At 42.4% G+C, this 22,719-nt stretch overlaps 1 protein-coding gene across 2 annotated transcripts in view; it reads left to right on the plus strand.

Annotated features, from left to right (window-relative positions):
• The window catches only part of ddx61 (DEAD (Asp-Glu-Ala-Asp) box helicase 61), a 29,586-nt gene extending 7,017 nt beyond the window's left edge, over positions 1 to 22,569 (plus strand). Inside the window, exons 1-14 of one of the 2 annotated variants that reach the window (XM_056601471.1) lie at positions 13,392 to 13,565; positions 14,301 to 14,606; positions 14,870 to 15,055; positions 15,313 to 15,376; positions 15,503 to 15,607; positions 15,875 to 16,004; positions 16,204 to 16,350; positions 16,776 to 16,870; positions 17,711 to 17,833; positions 18,390 to 18,518; positions 18,742 to 18,922; positions 20,317 to 20,418; positions 20,542 to 20,767; positions 21,826 to 22,569. In XM_056601471.1, coding sequence (XP_056457446.1) covers positions 14,889 to 15,055; positions 15,313 to 15,376; positions 15,503 to 15,607; positions 15,875 to 16,004; positions 16,204 to 16,350; positions 16,776 to 16,870; positions 17,711 to 17,833; positions 18,390 to 18,518; positions 18,742 to 18,922; positions 20,317 to 20,418; positions 20,542 to 20,759 — 1,461 coding nt within the window. In that variant the 5' untranslated portion in view covers positions 13,392 to 13,565; positions 14,301 to 14,606; positions 14,870 to 14,888 and the 3' untranslated portion in view covers positions 20,760 to 20,767; positions 21,826 to 22,569. Of the gene's footprint in view, positions 1 to 2,457; positions 2,567 to 8,203; positions 8,406 to 10,078; positions 10,168 to 10,288; positions 10,367 to 11,973; positions 12,142 to 12,629; positions 12,730 to 12,887; positions 13,566 to 14,300; positions 15,056 to 15,312; positions 15,377 to 15,502; positions 15,608 to 15,874; positions 16,005 to 16,203; positions 16,351 to 16,775; positions 16,871 to 17,710; positions 17,834 to 18,389; positions 18,519 to 18,741; positions 18,923 to 20,316; positions 20,419 to 20,541; positions 20,768 to 21,825 lie in introns of those variants that run through there. The other variant, XR_008896887.1, reaches the window with a different exon arrangement.
• Positions 22,570 to 22,719: the final 150 nt, after the last annotated feature.

The following is a 22,719-nucleotide window of genomic DNA, read 5'->3' on the forward strand; positions in this document are numbered from 1 at the left end:
GGAAAGGGAGGGTGGGAGTGGTCAGTTTTAATCTCCAACCCCACATTTTTAACAAATGATGCTTTTAAAAAGTGATGGGGACGAAATCTGCCATTTCAAAAAGTAGTTTGGATGTGTCCCCAGCATCCCGAGTGTAAATTACATCTATGACAGTGTTGGTACACACTTTTCTCTATAGGGATTCGATTGTTTGTGGTTCGTAATTGCCCTTTGACCTTCATGTTTCTGGTACAATGGATCTAGTTACATTTCAATGGTGATTTGGGACATTGTTTTTCCCTTTCTCTCTCTCTCTCTCTCTCTCTCTCTCTCTCTCTCTCTCTCTCTCTCTCTCTCTCTCTCTCTCTCTCTCTCTCTCTCTCTCTCTCTTTTAATGTTGTGCAATTACTGAGTAGAGTACAATGAGAACTCCACAGAGTGCTATACTCCCAAGAGGGCTGAGTTCTTCTTCCAGGAACCAGAAACAGTTTCATGTTCATAGACCAAGAGAGAAATTCAAAATGTTGCTTTTACTTGGAAAAAGAAGAAGAAACACACACACACACACACACACACACACACACACACACACACACACACACACACACACACAGGAATGAAAGCACGCAAACAAATTGAGAATGATTGACAGTTGATCATAAAACTGCTTTAGAAATAACCTTCATTTTTCTAATAGATAACAGACATTTCTCTCTCTACTTCTTCCATCTTCTTTCTGTTTTTCTTAGAAAAAAATAAATGGTCAAGCTCTTACTTTAAGATCTCACTGTGATATAATTTAGTCCCTTGGATGTCTGATGCATTTCAACCATCTGACAGTCAGCTCCTGTCAGCTGCTCAGTCATTCAGCTTGTCAGTTTGTCACTTAGATAATATCAGTCAGTTATTCAGTCAGTTTGTATGTCAGCCGGCCAGTCAGTTATTCCAGCCAGTCAGCCTGTCAGTTAGTTATTCAGTCCATCGGTCAGTCAATCAGTCAGTCAGCGAATTAGTCACTAGGCCAACAGCCCGTCAATCATTCAGTTTATCACTCAGCCAGTCAATCAGTCAGTCAGTCGGACTGCCACTCATTCCTCCAGTCATTGATTCAGTTAAACACTTACACATGTTTTGGACTAAATACATGCATATAATATCAATAGAATTTCAAATTGCCCTCATTCGTTCCTCCTCAAGACAAACGAAACCAACACAGTCTTCTTGACTGTGGCTCCAAAATGGTGCAACTGTAAAGGCAGTTGGACAAGGCTCTACTAATACATGGAATAATAGCAGACAATACTGGTTATAGTGGTTCATGGAAGCTCAATTACAGGAACAGCCAGCAGCTGACGAAACCTAGCTAGTTCTGCTTTTCACCGTGGCTTAAGTACAACTCGACTGTACCGCACGTTTAATCTATTACCGGAGAAACCTCCCAACATCCGGCACACATACGCACACACATATATATATATTTAGCCTTTTTGCCGGACCTGCGTCATGAAGATCACAGAGAGAGGGCATTATCTTGATGAGCTCCGGGTCAAGTTCAGGAGGATATTTTCTGCTGTCCCCTATGCTAGATAAATCTCTCTTAAACCGTCAGACAGACAGGCAAAGACAGACACAGACAGACAGGCATGGGGATCTCCGCGCAACATACACCATTTTATTGAGTATATTTTCTATTCGATGAGGGGAGTGATGGTGTGTAGTGGAGCACTGGCTACCTGAACCAGAGGCCTGTCAAACATACTATATTGTCAGTACTATATGTATTGATTATGTAGAAATGGTTTGCATAAGCAAAGCATTTGATGAGTTCAACTTCATTGGTGCTCATTGAGAGGAAGTAACCTTTTTTTCCCTGACCTGAAATCGTAAATTAGGGTAATTGTTATTCTTAAGAAACTGCTGCTTCCTGCATTTCATTTTTTTCTTTTTTAAATCGTCTGTTGCTACCTTAGAAACCCCCTCAGTAACCGTAGCGTTCGATGCAGAGATGGTTAGCATATTGTACGGCAAGACGCGCGAGAGAGAGAAAGCGAATGTGGCCATTGCCAACAGGAAGTAGAAGACGGGCTCTTACTGGAAGCATTTGCCATTAACAGGGTTCAAGACACACCCAAAACACACACACACAAACACACACACACACACACACACACACACACACACACACACACACACACACACACACACACACACACACACACACACACACACACACACACACACACACACACACACATACATGCATATATGAACACAAATGCATGCACATGCAGGCAAGCTATTGCCTTTGACAGGGTTAAACACACAGCCACCCACACACACGTGCCCACACACACTCATTATTTTAGCTTTTTGATGACATATATTAATAGAGGAACTTCCATTTTTATTTGAGAACACATTATTAAAATATGTTTACTAAATTAAATAAATGTATGTTTATGTGTGTGTCATTTTCAGGCCTCTCCACATAGCGGTGGCGCAGGGGGAAGAGGCTGTTGTCCACAAGCTTATCTTCATCATGAAGGCCGCTCGCAAACACCTTAACATCTATAACCACCTCAGACAGGTAAGGCAGCTTTTTTTCTCCGGCCCGTTCGGTTCGACCCAGCGAAACCTTAACGTGAGGTCGGATGAGCACTTGAAGCTGTTTGGTTGAGGCAGCTGATGCTGATTGGTTGAGGCAGTTGAAGCTGATTTGCTTGTATTCGTTTGGTTCACGTGACGTCACTGTAGCTTTGCACGGCATCTTGACGACCGATCCCACTCACTGACCCACTGATTTCAGTGGTACTCAGCACCAACAACAACACCTATGACCACAATCAAACAATGAGGATGCGCTCTTTTATTCTCTTTAGTGCAGGTAATGAAAGGTTCTGAAAGATGGCATATCCATGTAGCTTACTAATGAATAAAATGCATACAAAAAACGTTTACATATGACCCACTATGTTCTGCTCCATATACCCAATGTTGACAACGTCCCAGCCAAAGAGTATTGGTATTAATACCTCATTCATTGTCCAAAATAATCCATAATAATTCAAATCGGGTTTTGTTGTCAGTACAAAATGAATCTTGAAGAAAACTCGTCCCAAGCATCCCCGGCGAAATTATCGTCTATGATTTGATGACTGATTTCAACGATCAATGATAGTAACCCACCACAAACTGTTCACAAGAAGTCACAAATATATAGTACTTAACTTTATCAGATAAAGATTATCAGATAAAGATTATTGGTGGCCAAGTGCACTACTTTAGCGTCCTTCACCCATCCAGCCACAGCATATTGGTAGGCATCAGTTCTCTTGAACGCTTTCAAGATATCTCCACTGTATGGGGAGGGGTTGTGGACTAAATAAATATAGGCCTATATGTCATGAAAATTGATTTGAGGCAAGTGTGAGGCCGATACTAATGGACTAAAAAAACTGGGGGTAACAAATAAGGATCGGAGCCAGATATCTCTCTCTCTCTAACATTCAGATGAGCGGTGTGGGCGGCCATACTAGGCGAGATCGGTCGTGCAAATGGCGGCGTTCCAGAAAACGTGACGTAGATGAACCGTATGAAAAGCTCGTGGTTTGGATCAGACAGTCTTGGCTACATGTAACCTTGGCCTACATCACTTCACCTGTTTTAGTCAGTGATGTCAGTGATGAGGTGGCAGGACATCCAGCTGTCCATAAGAATTACCAATTCCTTCCACCTTACCTGATTTAAATCAATTTTTCCTAAAACTAAACTGGTTGAACTGCTGAACCCAACTCAACTGTTAAAGTGATTAATGTGCACTGTAGCTGTTCAACTGTTTTACCTCCAGTTTAAATATCAAACTGAGGACTGCCGACTTCAGCTGCTGCTTGCTGCACCATCTTAGAAATCACAGCATATTTCACCATCCTATCTTTAAAAGTGTTTGTTGTTTTCAAATGTTCTCTAAATATCGTCATGCCTACACCTTTTTTTTCTTTGGCTCCTCCAACTGTCTGTCGTGCACATTCCCCGCGTGTGTCTGTTAGATAACTGGGAATCGAACGAAAGAGGAACTTCTTGTTTGTAGTTTCCTGATTGACCTCACACAGTTCATGACACCTGTGATATCTGATGTGAATGATGAAGAAAAATCCCCTCCCATTCTTGTTTTTCTTCCTGTGTTAGCTATATTGTCTAACAGCCACATACATCACTGGTGTGATGTTGAATGCAAGTTTGGCATCATCAGGTGACAGTTATTCTGGTTTTCCACAATCATGCTGGAATGTGCCATGAGTCTTGAGGAGGAATTTCTGAGGCCAGTCCAAAGCATTGACCCTGAGCCTGCACTGCGAGGATGATTTTGCCTCTTGACTTGCTCGTTGTTTTTTACGTGCTCTGTACTTTTCTATACTCCACCCCCCCCCATCATCTCCACTGCCTCCCTTCCTGCTTCTACAGCCAGACCTTATCTCTCTCTCTCTGTCTCTCTCTCTCTCTCTCTCTCTCACGTTCTCTGCTGTTTTCTCCCAAAAGCTACCCGAGCCCTGCAGAGCCTGAGTGTTCTCAGGGTTGAGGTTTCACACGCTGCAGAGCAACACAGCACGCTCACTTACAAGAAGTGACGTCTTTGCCAAAAGCTGCCTGCTGCTTCTCCTTGACACGGACGGCCTCATGATATCCTGTTATAGTCTGTATGCAAATGTCACAGTGCCCATGTGCGCACATACATCACATACACACACGCATAATCACACACACAAATGCACATGCAAATGCATTGTGCATGCAGTTTTCATACGAACACACACTTATGCATGCACGCACGGCACAATGCATATGCATATGTGCATGTACAGACTCCCACACAAATGCACAACAAATTAACATATACATATATAAAAATATGCTTATATGTACAAATGCAAACATATACAGAGACACACATTCAGACACACACACACACACACACACACACACACACACACACACACACACACACACACACACACACACACACACACACACACACACACACACACACACACACACACACACACACTCTCTCTCACACAAATGGCCAATTATGCATACATTACACGTTTTTGATAGGGGGGATCAATAAAAAAAAGTGCCTACCCATGTCATTTTAATGAACAGATAGTGTCGCCTGGGTCAGAACAACAAATACAGTCCTAAATATTTAATGGAGAAACATAGGGTACCCAACCCGATGAAACCACTGCGAGAGCCAATTTCCCTAACTGCCCCAATTTTGAGATGTGTGCATTCTTTTCAGTACTGAACAACTGAACTTTCAGATGTCAGGGCCTGTTTGGGCCTCTGGAACCGATCCACTGGAACAGGGTGGAAGAATAATGTTAAATAAATCATACTCTCACAATGACGTTTTTCAACTTTATATTGACATGGCAATATAAAGATGCCAAAATGACTATATGACTCGGTTGTTTTCGGTTGGTGATGTTGTTTTCAAATTACCTGTTAGAAACAGCCCTCAATGAAAAATGGTTGCAGTACTAATAAAACAACTTTTTAGTGTGTGTGTGTGTGTGTGTGTGTGTGTGTGTGTGTGTGTGTGTGTGTGTGTGTGTGTGTGTGTGTGTGTGTGTGTGTGTGTGTGTGTGTGTGTGTGTATATACGTGGGTGTGGGGTTGTTGGTTTTTATATGTGGTGATTGTGTGTGATGTATGCATGTGCTTGTGTATGCTTCACTATCTGTCTTCCGAGAAGTCACATGACTTTTTCGCTCAGGGCTGTTTGGCTTACCTCATACTGAGGTTGATAGGGTGGTTCACTGGGGCTTTCCCCTGCTTGGCTTTCTCCATTTCTCTCTCTCTCTCTCTCTCTCTCTCTCTCTCTCTCTCTCTCTCTCTCTCTCTCTCTCTCTCTCTCTCTCTCTCGCTCTCTCTCGCTCTCTCTCTCTCTCTCTCTCTCTCTCTCGCTCTCTCTCTCTTGTTCTCTCTCTCCGGATCTCTCTCTCTCAATCTCTCTTGCACTCTCTCGCTCTCTCTCTCTTTCGCACGCTATCTACATTTTTCATTCTCTCTCTCTTTCTCTCCCTCTCCGAAATCTCTCTCCCTCTCTCAGGATCTCTTTCTCTCCTGATCCCTCTCTCTCTCGCAATCTCTCTCGCAATCTCTCTCGTTTGAGCTCTCTCTCTCAATATGTTTTGCACTCTCTCAATCTCTCTCTCTCGCTCCCTTCCTCACCGCCTATACTCTCGTCCCTCCTCCTCTTAACCCCTCTGCTTTGCTGTCTCTTCTTCTCATTTCCTCACCCCACCTCTTCTCTCCTCGGCCCTCTCCTCCCACCCCCTCCTTCAATATCCTACCTTTCTCTCTCAGCCCCTCTCCCGTCCTCCCCTGCCCTCCTCTCCTCTCAACCCCTCGCCTCCCCTCCCCTCCCCTCCTCTCTGAGCGCCTGCTGTCGGCTGTCTGTGTGTTTGCCTCACAAGAGTGCGTAGAGAGTGAGCCAGGCGGTGGCGGGGGAAAGAGACGGGGTTTTCCCTTCCTTATCCTGTGTTTTCCCTGGCCTCCCCTCCCAGTGCCGTCTCTTCCTCTCTGGCTCCCATACCACCCCACAGCCAACCGCTTCTCCTCCTTCAAGCGTCTCCAGATTGGTCCTCTAACTCACCCTCATTTTAACATGGTCGATTTATATTGATCAGTCACAACATTAACAACAGTTTAGATGACAACTGTCAATGTGTCAGGTGTGTGACTGTGTGGGGTCTACTTCTTCTTCTTAGCTATTTATAGAAGGCTTTCTGTCCACAGTTACACAGCAGCTAATGTTTAGTAACGGAAGTTCAAAGTACAAGAATGGAGAACAGATGAAAAACAGTGTGTGTTTGTGTTTGTGTATGTGTCTGTGTCTGTGTGTGCAAGTGTCTTTGTGTGTTCGTTGTGAGTCAACAGAATTCAGGGAAACAGGGAGGAACGAAGGCATTGACACACTACAGGAATTCCACCAATTTTTTTTCCCTCTGAATGTGCTCTTTACTGGAACACACACACACACACTCACACAAACATATACACACACACACACACACACACACACACACACACACACACACACACACACACACACACACACACACACACACACACACACACACACACACACACACACACACACACAGGCATGCGTATCGACATGCACTCAAATCATAAATCACACCATCTAATAATAGCATTGTTGAAAGCGAAACTGCAAAAGTGACCAGTGTTTTATAAAAGGTTTCTAAAAACGTTTTTCAAAGAAATGACTAATTGTGACCTGTATATCTAACCCTAACAAGTCAATTATCCATAACACAGTGACATTAGAGTATATTTAATGTCTTGGCGCCGCGCTAGGGTAGTCAATTTGATCAATATGGGGGTTTATGTATTTGGGCAATTTTATAAAAGGCTATATAAGGCTATTATTGAAATGTTTGACAATCAGACTAAGTGTGCTTGGGCATTTGTGTGTGCATGTGCGTGCTTGTGCATGCTTCTCTAGCTGTGTGCGCCCGCGCACACTTGTGTGCCTGTATGTGCCAGACAGTCTGCATGTATGTCATTGTGAGTAGTTTGTAGTGTGTAAGATTGACATTTCATGCGAAAAATCAAACTTCACCTATACCTCAGTTTGATGTAGCAAGGCGTGGGACATCATAAAACACCAGATTAGATCACCCTGCTGAGTATGAGAGCTACCCTTAAGAGAAGCGTTAACAAACAATCTACTAACCCATCCAAGCCCTCCAAGAGGTTCAGAAAGACACGATAGGTCTAACACCCACAAGCTGTAATACCAAAATGCACACATCACATCAGCAGCAACATCTGTGACGTGTGATTTCTCCCACGCCTGCACCATCCATGCATTACTTTATTTTGTAATAGTCACATGACAAACAGACTGGTATGTTGAGTTGCCTTGTTATCTGTGTCCCCATCTCTGACCAATAAAACCCATTGGATACGAATGGGCTCATTTACAAGAAACCTGATCATTTCCTCCTCGGTGCAATGTGGAGAAGGAAAACCCGGCAGACAGATGTCATGTTTTGTAACAGGTTTTTGCCAAATCAGTTACTGCTAGATGTACACCGACCTTTACCAGCGGGCCTTCTTTCAGCAGTGCCAGACATTGTTTATTTTCTCTCACTCACACCTGTCCTCCCTGTGTCCCTACCCACCTTGCCTAGACGCCCCTTCACCTGGCCGTGATCACCCAGCATGAGGGTCTGGTCGAGGGCCTGCTGAGGGCCGGAGCCGACCCCGCCTCCCTGGACCGCCACGGCCGGACAGCGCTGCACCTCTGCTGTGAATACGGCCGGGCGGACTGCCTCTCCGCCGTACTCTCCCAGCCGTCCTCCTTGTCCTGCGTGGACGCCACGACCTTTGAAGGTACCTTCAAGACCCGCCTCAGGAGAAGCTCTGTTTGTTGTTGGAAATCGTATAGATGATTGGCTGCTGTCATGATTTTTAGCATGCCTTTCTTGTGCGTTTCATAATGACGGGAGACATGATTTGGAGGAGATTTGATTTCTATTTCGGGACCAGGTTGACCAATCTGAATTTTGGCAGTTCGATATCATATTTTTTCAATGTATGGCATTGTGGTTAGCTTGGGCTCGATCCTGATAAAGTGAAATCACATTCTGTTTTGCTACATGGATCAGTCTGGACCTCTAGCTACCCACATCCATTTCCTGTTGATGACATAAACGGGCCAATCAGGGACTCTGTCATATTTGAAGACATAAAATGCAGGCTTCTTCTAGGTAAACTATAATGGCATCTCCCAAAGTAACAAACGATAACATTTACATTAGGTAAGACTGCCATAAGTGAAGTTATTGCAGAAAAATACTAATTTACAACTATTAAACCAGAACCAGTACCCTCTGAACAGAGCACTGTGATGGCGTCGCAGGTTTTGTTTCACCAATTGGCTGATGGAGTATATTTGTCAAGGCAAGTTCTCGAACCCACTGAAATCGTGCGTGTCTAGAGGTCCAGGCTGATCCATGGAGAAGAAGAATGTTTCAAATCTGTCTGGCCTGGACTCGGTATTGATAACCAATTATGAGTGCAGCCGTCTGTTGTTTTATAACAGCCCAGCCAATCAGAGTGACGCTGGTGCTCTCTTCGCTACTTTAATGCATTACAATTTATCAGGACTCCATTAAAGGGGCCGTAGGTTAGATTTTAGAGCTATCACTTGAGTGTCATTTTTTAGAAATGCCACAGCAATTCATCAGATATAAGTGACTGAAAGTGCTCTGTGAGAATATCTGATTTGGTTGACTGCACGTCTGCATCAGTATGCGAACATTAAGATTTAAGACCTCTCAAGGCTAATTTCCGACCAATCAGGACATCTCCAGCTCGATTTGTTCAGGGAATCCATTTTGGCTCTCATGCGTTCTCTCTACTCTCTCTCTCTCTTTTCAAATCTTACCTAGAGCCCCTTGAACAGTTTCCCATAAATAACTGCTGATGTACAAATATGTCAGACAAAATAACACAAACGTCCCTGCGTTCCCTCCATCCTCCCTAAATGTCCTTCATCATCCATTACATCTGAGTCGGCTCCATCCACTTTCAGCAGATCAAATAAAGCTACGTGTGGCTGCGGCTGTGAGCGTGACAGGTCTGGGCATGCAACGGTATGCCCTCTACTTTCACAGTAGAAATTTGAAATGGCAACCAGTTTCTATGTGGGCACTTGACTCAGGGTGATCATGACTCAGAGTGTGAAGGAGATTCTTGGTTTAACTGTTTGAGGAAGTGGGAATAATACACACTTCTGGTGCAGCCCTATGCTGTCATCGCATGAAGAGCATTGTAAAGAAACGCATGCATGTACTGCTGTCTCTGTGTATGTGCGCATGTCTTTGTGTGTGCGTGAGTGTGTCTATTTTCAAGTGTCTGTGCTTTTTTATAAGTGCATAAAGGGGATTTTTCTGTGTGGTTTGGTCCAGTTTTAGATCAATATTTGTTAGTTGAATATGCGATTGAATTGTTGATTTGTGATTTTCCTAACCTGGGACCTGCATCTCGTCCCTCATCTCCAGGACTGAGCCCTCTCCACATCGCTGTGCAGGGCGGCCATCAGGACCTGCTCAGAATGCTACTGGACGCTGGAGCCGACATTAATATCAAGGTGGGTCACCCCTGTGCAGTTTACCAGTGACTCAGCAACTGCTATGTTTTGCAAGATAACATGTGAACCATTTACTGTCTCTGACTTGGGACTTTCCCCATGGCTCTTTGTTCCTGTACAGGACATCAAAAGTGGTCAAAGTCCTCTCATGTACGCGGTGGAGAGGAATAATGTGGACATAGTCCAGTTCCTCATAGAGGTAATGAGTATGTGCGTGAGGGTGCGTGATGGTGCCTGTGTATGTGTGCGTGTGTGTATGTGTGTGTGTGTTTTGGTGTTTGTGCATGTGCATGTGTACGTGCGTGTCTGTGTGTGTGTGTGACGATGAGTGCACTGCTTGTTTTGTTAGCCTAGTCAGCCTATTTTTGTTTCATGGCAAGAAGACTGTGTTCTACGACACACACAGCTCCTCTCTTTCCAGAAGTTTCACTTTCCCTTTCTAAGCTTATGAGTACCGTGTGTTCATGCAATCTTCTTTGTGATTTTACTTCCAGCTGAACCCACTGTTTCAGCTGGAATTTGAACACTGAAATTTATAAAAATCCAATAGTGTTCCAATGTGTTCTGGGAAGGAGTGTGGCGTGTTATCCCCATGGTTACGACCCAGGGCAACTTGGTGTAACATTTTTAGTACCATCATTGTGTATGAGCGTTATAATGAGCAATGTTGTATATTTAATGCACCCCACACCGAGGCGTTATACTATAAGTCTTCTAGAAGCCTAACCGTCACCCGGACGCGGACATCAAAATAAACTGCTACTAAGAAAAGGCACTTTGACTTTACTAAAGGACAAGATCTGCATTTAGAGCAGAGAGGGATGTAGTGTTTTGGGGACAAACTGATTTTACTTCTGTTTTCTCTAAATGAGGATATAATTTCAGTAAAAGCGATAAAATGGCATAGATTAAAATGTTCATATGTATATATGTATATATCTGATATGATCAATGATCGCATCAGAAATATTACCACGTTCAAAACAAAATAAAAGAGTTTTGGGTTGACTTGCTCTGTAAGTGTTTCTGAGAGATAGGTGGATTTGGGCAACATTTTTTTTTATTTCAAACAGTGAAAACAATTTTAATTGAGTCTTCATTTTTTATGCAACACCATTGTGTAATTTACCGGACTGCTATCTGTTTCTGTTTCTATATAGCTATCTATCCATCTAACAACCGATCTATTCCTTCGTTCCATCCATCAACCTTTCTATGAATCCTTTTTTTTTTTCATTCATTCATTTATCCATTTATTCATTCATCCATCTATCCATCTACCAATTAATGAATTAATCTATCCATCCATCCATTAATCCATTAATCTATCTATCTGTCTGTCTGTCTGTCTGTCTGTCTGTCTGTCTGTCTGTCTGTCTGTCTGTCTGTCTGTCTGTCTGTCTGTCTGTCTGTCTGTCTGTCTGTCTGTCTGTCTGTCTGTCTGTCTGTCTGTCTGTCTGTCTGTCTGTCAGTCAGTCAGTCAGTCAGTCAGTCAGTCAGTCAGTCAGTCAGTCAGTCAGTCAGTCAGTCAGTCAGTCAGTCAGTCAGTCAGTCAGTCAGTCAGTCAGTCAGTCAGTCAGTCAGTCAGTCAGTCAGTCAGTCAGTCAGTCAGTCAGTCAGTCAGTCAGTCAGTCAGTCAGTCAGTCAGTCAGTCAGTCAGTCAGTCAGTCAGTCAGTCAGTCAGTCAGTCAGTCCGTCCGTCCGTCCGTCCGTCCGTCCGTCCGTCCACCCCCTTTACACCTTATCGTATATCATCGCTCCCCGCCACCTCTTCATCTGTTTCCTCCCTCTATCCCCCCCTGGCAGAGTGGCAGCGACGTGAACGGCCAATCCAACAGTGGGAACACGGCTCTGCACGGCGCCTGTGGGCGGGGTCAGGTGGACACCGTGTGGCTCCTGCTAAAGAAAGGCGCAGACCCTGGCATCAAGAATAACCACAACGACACTCCCGTCATGGTGGCCAAGAACAAGAAGGTGAGCTGGGGGAGGGGCCATTAGTGAATCGTAGTACTGTTGGAAGAAAATAGGACATTTTATATTTGTACTAAAGTGAAACCTCAAAGTAAAATGACTCAACTGTGGAGTAGTTTTTCTAATTTATTAATATATGTTTCTTCTTCTGGTTGATGTTTAGTTATTTTAGAGGAAGCCTTCACCTGTAGATAATCTTGCATGGATTTCATGGTAAAATAAACACCACCTTTAACAACATCAGAATAATTTTAAGGTCTGAGGTTCGGTTGTTTCTTTATTAATTAGACATCGTAATGAAATGGAAGCCATTAACTTTTCATGTGTGTTGTTCCATCTAGTGGTCAAAGTAAATTAGTGCAATGTTCACTTTCCACTTATATCAATAAACCCTTCTTTTATTTTTATTTTAATGTCTTGCCTGAAGAAAATTAAATGGTTGTTTGCTGTTGCTTAACTTATTTATATTTGACTATATCTTCCACTTCCAGATAGCAGATGTGCTGAGAGGGAAGAGCTCCAAGCTGAGTAGAAGTCAAGATCAACCCCTGGCAGTGCCACCCTCACACAGTAGCAGTTTACTAGCAAGTGGTAAGGACCTACACAAGATACAAACAAACACGTGCATGCGCACTTAGGTACACGGACAGACAGAAATACACACGCACACACACGCACGCATGCACACATACACACACGCACGCACACACAGCGACAACAGTTCATGCATTTTCTTTTTTCTCTTCCAGGGTCATTGTCCCCCCACCAAAGTCCTCCCTTCCACCTTTGACCATAGTTCCAATAGTCATCAAAGGAGACGAGAAACAAGGAATCTATTTTCTGTTTTGCTGGATTTTTTTTAATCAGTTATGGGTGCAATATCACTGTGTGTGCTGTGCAGAACGTTTCAGAGTCATGAGAGACTTCATGAGAGACTTGAGATTCTGCAACGTTACCGCTTGCAGATTCAACTCTTGACCTGACTTCTGAAATAATTGTTTTCTATGTCCTATTAAATAGTTGGCCAGATATATTCCTTCGAGTCTTTCCAAATGTTCTGTTTAATTTGTATCGCAAACCTTTTTATTTTATATTGTAAGCATCTATTAATATAATAAAGTATTTTTTTTACAAAACCTTTATATTTGTCCACAAGTTTGTTTTTGTTTAGTTTTGTAGCACACGTTGAAAGGTTTAAACGCAGGGCTCTGATTGGCTGGTACGCGGGCCGGGCAGAAGGCTTCCAGCCCAAAATACGAGCGCGCGGCCATGTTGAATTGTCGGTTTTCTGAAAGAAGAGACAAAAGACAAGTGACAACACGGTGATTTCCTCGAATAAATGAAATGTAATAACAGAAAAGCAACCACGAAAATATCACAAGTAATGGAAAAACGCGATGGATTTGAATGGATGTAACTATTTGAAGGTAAAGGATATTTGGTATGGTTAGAAAGTGTTTTAACCGCTATCGTGTTTGTACTCACTTGGCTAACACTAGCATGCTACATGGTTCCTGTTAGCTAGCTTAGACCCGGACCGTTCAGCGCTACCATCACCGCATACGCGACGGTTCTTTTTGGCGACTGCTAATCAAACGGTACTTGTATGTATGTGTATATCTGGATGGGATTCGACGTTTTACGACTGTTCGATAACGTGGCCCCGTCCCCTAGAAGTACGTTTGGAGGTTGCTCGCTGGTTTGAAACCATTAACAAGCTAACATGGGTGAACACAGTGTAAAGTTGTTAATCGCGGGAAGGACAACCCAAGTTGAATGTCCCAAACTTTCCAACTTTGCCCAATCTCGATTTATGTCGAGATTGGGCATGGTTGGGTTGTAATTTTGCGTGAATATAACCTTTTGAATGCGAGACACTCTGCTAATTTATGGTCCTTATTGTACCAGTGAAGATGGACCCACGCCATGCAGTGAGTTCACAACAAAGCACAACACATCTCTCGCTTTTCGATCAGCTACTGGTATAGAATGACTTTCCATGCTAGGGTTCTAATGCCTATTCTTTTTGATAGCTTTATACATGTCTGATTGGTGCCATATGGTAGTCATATTTGTAAGTGATTTCTGTATTTTATTGAGCAGTGTGTGAACTACGGTTGATTTTCATCTTGGATGATAACTAATGTTTGGCTTTCTGGCAGGTAACCTGGAGTTTGCAGTAGATTACATCCAGTTTTCTAAGAACTTCGGCCTGCCGTCTCTTCATCTGGTGCAGAAGTCGAAGATCGTCGATCCAGCGGGACAAGTTTGAAGGCATTTTGCGCTCATTGTTTTTCGGGCTTGAAATTGTCCATGTAACAAAGCTCAAGAACAATATTTCTACTACTGGTCCAATTGAATGTAAATCACAAGAGCACTTGGACTTTTAAAGCCAAGAACAACAACAAAAAACAATCACAAGGAAAACAAGACGGAAGATATGAGATTATAGAAAAAAATATTACTTGGTAAAAACTTTTGACAGATATATGATCTATTTATTCATATGAATTCTACTTTCTCCCTTTTTTGGAGAGTTGTCTTGTATATAGACAATATTCATTCGTTTGGCTCTTCTTTTCAAGAGATCCGAACGTGGACACAGTACATTCTTTAAAAAGAAAAAACGACTTCAGTTTCCTTCATATTTTAGAAATATTTTTACAAAAAAATTACAACCAAGATAAGAAAGAAAAATAGCTTTACACTGTGAAAATTGGTTTTGAAATAGCGTAACAATTCTTGAAGCCATGGCAACAGCAAGAACAGCGAATCCATCATCCATGATGGGATTAAACAAGCCAGCAAATGGGCAGCTAAGAGGACAGCCCAAGCCTGTTGGTCTACATCCATCTATCCCGCAACTTGGTGCCCCCCAGAAAATCGGAAGCATTCCCCAAAGCAGTGGCGGCATTAAGTAAGACTGGTCTTACAGTTCCCCATGCCACGGTTGCATGATATCATGAAATGTTATTTGGATTTGGAAAAAACTACGTTTTGCAATTTGCAAATGGTATTGTTTGTCAATTTTCTTTTATTCTAACCTTTCAAATATTTAGCAACATTCTGTGCTGTCATTCAGATTATACCATTGGGCATCTGTCAAGTATATTGATAACTGCTTTTTGTTTTGTTGGTTAAAAATAGCAAACTAACACAATATCTTGGTATCAGATTTGGCGATGACTGGAAGAGGAGCTTACATCTGCCTCCAAAAGACACCAGAGTTCGAACCTCGGTAAGCCAATACATCTGGACCTCAATATATTATTCTAGAATGTATTTCTGATGTTACTATAGCGCTTTTTACTTGCAATCCCCTTTCGGAGGCCGCTGACAAGCGTTTGTAATCTGCACCTGACAGGATGTGACATCAACCAAAGGGAACGAGTTTGAGGACTACTGTCTCAAGCGGGAACTGCTGATGGGGATCTTTGAAATGGGTTGGGAAAAGCCTTCTCCTATCCAGGTAATTATAACCATGTGACCTATTCAACCGTCTCAACGTCATGAAAAAAATATTACCCTCATAGTACATTACATGGCCATTTACCTGCATGTTAACATTTAAGGCAATCTTTGCCACAAAGCAATCAATTGCCAGTGAGCATTTCATTTGTTGAGATTAGTTTCTTTGATGGTATGGAAAAGATATGGGCAGCAGTATTCGGATATATACAAAAGTGTATCTTCTATAAAATAACACATAACTTGTCTTGGCTCTTTGTGAATGCAGGAGGAAAGCATCCCCATTGCCCTCTCAGGTAGAGACATTCTCGCCCGCGCCAAGAACGGCACGGGGAAAAGTGGAGCCTACCTCATCCCTCTTTTAGAGAGGATCGACCTGAAAAAGGATTTCATCCAGGGTGAGTATCACCGCTAAATCTTAATGTGATCCGCTGTCTTTTAACAGTTCTTTAATTGATCTTGTGTTTGACATTAGAAAGATAAGACCAATATTTATTGGTCTATTGAAGGAGTCATTGGGCTTTTATTGATTGACTTTTTCTGTAATGGAGATCTGTTGGTGGCTGTGTTCTTATCGGCTGGCTTTTTTTTTTTCAGCTATTGTCATGGTACCTACCAGAGAGTTGGCCCTGCAGGTGAGCCAGATCAGCATCCAGGTGGCCAAACACCTTGGAGGGGTCAAAGTCATGGCCACCACTGGTGGCACCAACCTTAGGGATGATATCATGCGTCTGGACGAGACTGGTAATTAAAACCTGATGAGGACGTCAACTAACTTGTGGTCTTTATGTTATAGCCTTTGCATTTATTGAGCATTTTGAATTGAATAATTGCCATCAGTAAATAACCAGATTGGTCATTTACCAAGGCATTTGGGATCCTCTGTTCCCATCTTGCTGTGGATATGACCATAAAGAAGATCTATTCCAGTAGGTTCCCCTAGCAACCCTGCTGTGGACTCCTGCGGGGAACATCTAATGTCAATGCAAATTGTTTTAGAAAAATCCTTTTGAATATCAATTCATTAAAGCATTCAACCATGTCATATTACTTTTCTTTAATTGACTACTGTTGAGCAACTTGTATAATGACAATCATTAAATATTAAAAGTTAAGGGTTAATAGCTCACCACCTGTGGTATAATGCTCTTCCTCTGTTTCAACAACAGTTCATGTGGTGATTGCCACACCAGGCAGGGTCCTGGACCTGATCAAGAAGGGCGTGGCCAAGGTGGACCGAACTCAGATGATGGTGATGGATGAGGTGAGAGGGGCCTTCCATTTTAAGAACTGTATCATTAACTGTACTCGTCATGCGTTTGTCTTCAAAATATTTGTATCGATGGGGAAGGATGAGGGGAGAGGAGCCCTCCATTTTAAGAACCGTATCATAAGCTGGTCTCATCATGCGATTCTCTTCAAAATATTTCTATGAGTTTTTCTTATTTATACAATCATTCCCAGAGTTGAGCATATATGTCACATTTCTGTGGGTTGTACAACAGTAACGTATGTTGTCAAAAAAATAGCAAAAAACGAAACAAAATGAACGCTGGCAGTTGAAATTTGGCAGTTATGACAAAAGCATACCCTCGGATTATGAAAAATGTTAGGCCACTTTGGTGCTATTAAAGTATGTCAAAGGCTTGAAGAATTTCTCGGAGCCTCAGATTGAGAAGCGCAATTTCTCCAAGTTAAGACAGGACATTATGTCTGGAATCCACTGACAGATTGTGGGCGTTGCAGCATCCTTCCATTCGAGCAAACTTGCTTGTTTTATCAAGAGAAAGGCAAAGGAAAAAAATTGGAGGGAAATTAGGATTATTTCCATCAGCAACGCCAAATAGAGCTACTAGAGGGTCCGGGTCTAGTCGTTGGATAGGATAAGAAAAAACGGCACTCCAGAATTTGTATTAGCGGGTTCCAGCCAGTACATATTACATCAGGGTAGAAGTTTGACTATTTGTTCTTTAGAAATTTGGGCCCTTTTGACAATCTAGAACTTTATTAGGCAGTGTCTTGCAAAGATTGAGGATTAATGTATTGATGAGGATGGAGTTGGACTACAGCTTTTTGATTCACCCCTCCTGGTTTCTCTCTACAGGCAGACAAGCTGCTCTCTCAAGACTTTGTCGTCCTGATAGAGGACATTATCAGCTTCCTGCCCAGGGAGAGACAAATCCTGCTTTATTCTGCCACATTCCCAACAAGCGTGCAGAAATTCATGGTGAGCAGTAGTGCTGAAAAAATTACGACTTGATGTTTAGTTAGTAGACAAATTATTTTATTCAAAATCCTTCAGTAAAATGTTGATCCCAAGTAAAACATTTGCTGTCTATCTCCATGATTTCAGTTTTGTTCCCATATATTGGTGTCTTTCTCAGTTAAACAAACCAGTAAACCTGTGTACGTATTTTTATTAGTTGCATTGGTAATATATGGATGTAAACAGATTATCTTCATCCTAATGAATCGTAGCTTGAATGCCATCTTGTCTGTGTCCATGCTGTCTCACGGTAAATGAATTTTATTACAATGCAAAAAATTTATATTGTGATCGTTGGTGGTAGTCAGTAAAGATTTGCACTGCATCTATGGAAGAAAGCTGCTTAAGTATATCTATTATTCGATAGGCCAAGTATTGAAACTGCAAGACCCGTTGAAGTTGTCAAATTGCATACATACGAGACATCAACATTGTTGGCTAGACAATGTCACGCATGCTACAATGAGTTGTATTGAGAAGGCATGGGTATGAATATTGGTATGTTTCTCCTCAACAGAACAAGCACCTGAAGAAGCCCTATGAGATCAACCTGATGGAGGAGCTCACCCTGAAGGGCATCACCCAGTACTACGCATACGTGACGGAGAGGCAGAAGGTCCACTGTCTCAACACCCTCTTCTCCAGGGTAGGTGCACTGTGCTCAAAGGCAGCATGGATACATGACGTGGTTATGAGAGAAGACATTTGTTTGACGATATTCAACTAGCAGCTACCACAATAGAAATAAGCCTTTGGGCTTTATTGTGTCATCCAATTGCTGCTTCGCTCCTTATGACACACTCTTGTGCCCCTGTAGTTTATTCTTTCTTCACCTCAATCTCTTGGTATGTATATTTCTGTCCCCATAGCTCCAGATAAACCAGTCCATCATCTTCTGCAACTCCACCCAGAGGGTGGAGCTCCTGGCCAAGAAGATCACCCAACTGGGCTACTCCTGCTTCTACATCCACGCCAAGATGATGCAGGAGTACAGGAACAGAGTGTTCCACGACTTCAGAAACGGACTGTGCCGGAACCTGGTCTGCACAGGTAGGCCCACTAGTCTTTAAACAGGGATGCAGATAACTCCCCTGATGGCCAAGGTTGTTTTTATGACTTTAGAGGCTTGGGCCTCTGTACTTCAAAAAAGGTTTTTTAATTTCCCACGGACGGAAAGATATCTATAGACTAGGGATGGGCGTGAGGAATCGATTACTCGAGTACTCCTCGTTATAAATGAACTCGGTTGGTGGACAGGCAAACTCGAGTTTGCATATACACACGCAAAGTTTTCTGAAGCAAATGTATCAATTTTCTGTCAGCGCCACTAACGCATGACGTGGGCACAAAGAAAATTAAATGCATCCATTTCCATGGCGCGTTCCGTGCCGTGTGCAGGCACGCCAGAATTCAAAAAGTTAAGAGATGGCGGTTAAAGCAAAGCGCAGCGAAGAATTGAAATACTTTAAAGAAATAGGAGATCATAAGGTGAAATGTAAAATATGCCAAGCGAAATCGAGCTACCAGAAAGTACTATGCGCCAACATATGCTCCTGAAACACAATGGTGAGTTCGGGAAAGCAGACCCGCAGCAACGGTGAAAGTGAAAGTGTGTCGGCTATTTTCACCGCCGCAAGACGCAGCTGTAATCCCGTGCGTGTAGAGAAGATCACAACGCTGAGTATTTCCATAGTCCATTTGCTGCCGTTTTATTTGCAGCTTTATATTATTTGCAATGGTTAGGCTACTTGTTTCGTTTTTTTTAAACTGTTACAGGCCTTGGTTCGACGTGAATTAAATTGTGAGACGCATATTGACTTTTTGTAAGGAAAATGTGTTTTGAACGTTTGCAAAAATAAATAATGAATACTCTGATAACTCTGACTGTTTTGATGGAGAATAAGCATTACATGTTTGGTTGGTAATATTGCCGTTCATCATCAGGCCTATTCCTGCTGCAGATGCGTTGCATTCTAAAAATAGATGTGATTTAACGAGTACTCGATTGATCCTCGAGGAATTCCTTCGATCACTCGAGTTTGGAATTTACTACTCGTGCCCATCCCTACGTATAGACTCTATATTTGTATGAGTTTAACTTAAGCTAGACTTTCAATTAAGCTGGCCGGTGAGTAGTTAACATGTTGGAGCCTAATTTCAGGACCACTTGTTTCTCAGTCTGGAACAGAAAGTAGCGTGGGCTAAACTTTTTTTATTATATTACTTGGGCTGGGCCTCCGGGAGATGCATAGATACACAATCAGTTAACCTGACTTTGATGCGTGAGGCAGAGAGCTATACTTGTTTCTAAGTGTAACAAAAGCTGGAGGAAGAACCTCTATGCATGCATTGCTCTCGGTTTTGTCATCATCTTCCATTGACTGTAACTTATTGTGCGTGTAACTGCATGGAAACCTGGCTAACTTTCCTATGCTTTTTCTCAGATCTGTTCACCAGGGGTATCGACATCCAGGCCGTGAATGTGGTGATCAATTTTGATTTCCCCAAAAATGCTGAGACCTACCTGCATAGGATCGGCAGATCAGGTAAACTGACATACTAAATGAAAGAATCGTGACTTCAGAAAAGACTCATGTTTTCTGAGTGACCAATCCAACTCCTCGGAAGCAATTCAATACAGTATAAACACCTCACCTTCTTTTGTGCAGGGCGTTTTGGTCACTTGGGGTTAGCCATCAACCTCATCACCTCCGAGGATCGTTTCAACCTGAAAGGCATTGAGGATCAGCTGGTCACCGACATCAAGCCCATTCCAGGCAGCATTGACAAAAGCCTCTACGTGGCCGAGTTCCACTCAGTCAACCCGGACGACGATGATGACGATGGTGGCATTGAGGGCAAACACAAGGGGCTTGGAGCAATCTGAATCAATTGGTATGTTGTGGATTTTGTTGACGCAAGAAAAAGCATGAGTAGTATTCGACAATGTAAGATTCAAGAGTTAAATACGAGGTATTGTGTTTCGAGTGACCTGTTCTAAGGCTGGGTATTGCCAGGTACCTCACAATTCAATTCTGATTCTTTAGGTCATGGTTTGATTCTATTTCGATATTGATCCAATTGATTCGATATTGATTCAATAATCTGTGCAGATAATAAAAATACCTAAATATTATTTAGGTATTTTTGAAATTTGTATTGGTTTAGACCAGTGACCCCAAAATGAATTAACCATTTAATTGTGCTTTAACTGGAAAAAAGGAATACAACATTGTATAGTATTGTTCCTGAGCTAAACTCGTAGCATAAAAGAAATAATCATAACATGGACAAATGTAAAAGTGCATGTAAATTTAGGCACACTCGGTTCTAGTTTACAACAATGTTTTTTTAATTTATTTTTAGGGAAATAATCGATTTGAGAAAAAAAAATCGGAATTTAAATTGAATCGAGAACAAATAAATTGCAGTGCATTGAATCGATATTTTTACCTAGCCCTAACCTGTTCCCACCTAGGTATGATTGGACAACTCCAGCTTATTCCTAAACGATTGAGACATCTTTTCCCTCATTTGTTTATGCGTTTTGCCTTTCAATCGACTGTGCGAGAAATAATACCCTTCTCAATTGCAGAGAAACTTGAGTTCGAAGATTTTTTTATGTTTGGGTTCAGTGCCTAAAACTTGCTCCCTTTTGACTCTCGACATCCCTGGACTCTTGCTACAACAGCCTGTACTCAGTCCCACCCTTCAGATCAGGGCACTGTGGCTGTTGGAGTTAAAAACAGCCACAGGCCAGTCAGGGGTGTTAGAGCTGTTGAAGCTAAACTCTTAAATCAGGTGGATTAGCCGAGGCTTTAGGGGGGGCTTCCACCATGACACGTTGTCCCCAAGAGTTAATGGATCGTGGGAGTACATGGGCAACGGCGTCTCAGCCAGCTGTCCCAGGGCCAGTCCCATGGCTGTAACCTGACTTGAAACATGTTTTTCAGGGCATGTGGCGTCTGGCATTCTTCACACCTTCAGAGAAGATTCCATGGGAAGATCTCCATCCTCCGCCTCACCGTTGAAATGGTCCAGTTTTATTTTTATTTTGTAAATGTTTGTTTACAGCAAGTCAGGCTACCAATGCAGGGTTAAAGCACACATACACACAGTGGATTTGTTTGGTTTTTCCACAGACAACCATCTGTCAATCATCTAGACACTGCTTCTTTCACTCCCCGGTTTATGGATTTGAACTTTGACTTAAGTTGAACCCACCAATTCTGTCTCGTTTCCTTTTACAGTAGTGTCAATCCAGAGATGTCCTAATTTTTTCACCATGGTTCGATGTAGTAATGATAATTCTGAATACAAAAACAGACATGACCTATTCATTCAAGGTCCTACATCTTCCATTTTGATGAAAGCCCCTTTTGCATCGTTCTGCTGGTAGATAAACAGGATGTGGGGGGGAAACGATGAAACCAAAGCTTGATGCTACGTCTGAAATTGACAGTCCATCTAGAATCTCTAGCAGGCCGAAGTGAATTTCTTACCCGCCCGTGAAATGCTGTATTGTTAAACACTGCCGTAGTGTGATGGGCCAAACATGTTGACAAATGATTTTTTTATTTTTTTTAATAGTCAAGTGTTTACTAAATAAGAAGTTGCCGCCAATGTGTTGAACCACACACTTTGTTCAACACTGGCCCATTAATGAGTGAGCTTGTTTACTCTTAAGTTGTATTATACATCTACCTACAAATTGGCAGCACTTTGCAGCTTTTTTCCATTTTTGAACAGGTGAACTGATTGATTAGGGGCTTTAGTCAACATGGACAAGTTTCTCATTTTATTTAAAATGATTCATTGGTTTTGTATTAACACTCAAGTGCCTTAAA

Source organism: Gadus chalcogrammus, chromosome 11 (assembly GCF_026213295.1).
Source record: "Gadus chalcogrammus isolate NIFS_2021 chromosome 11, NIFS_Gcha_1.0, whole genome shotgun sequence".
NCBI lineage: Eukaryota > Metazoa > Chordata > Actinopteri > Gadiformes > Gadidae > Gadus > Gadus chalcogrammus.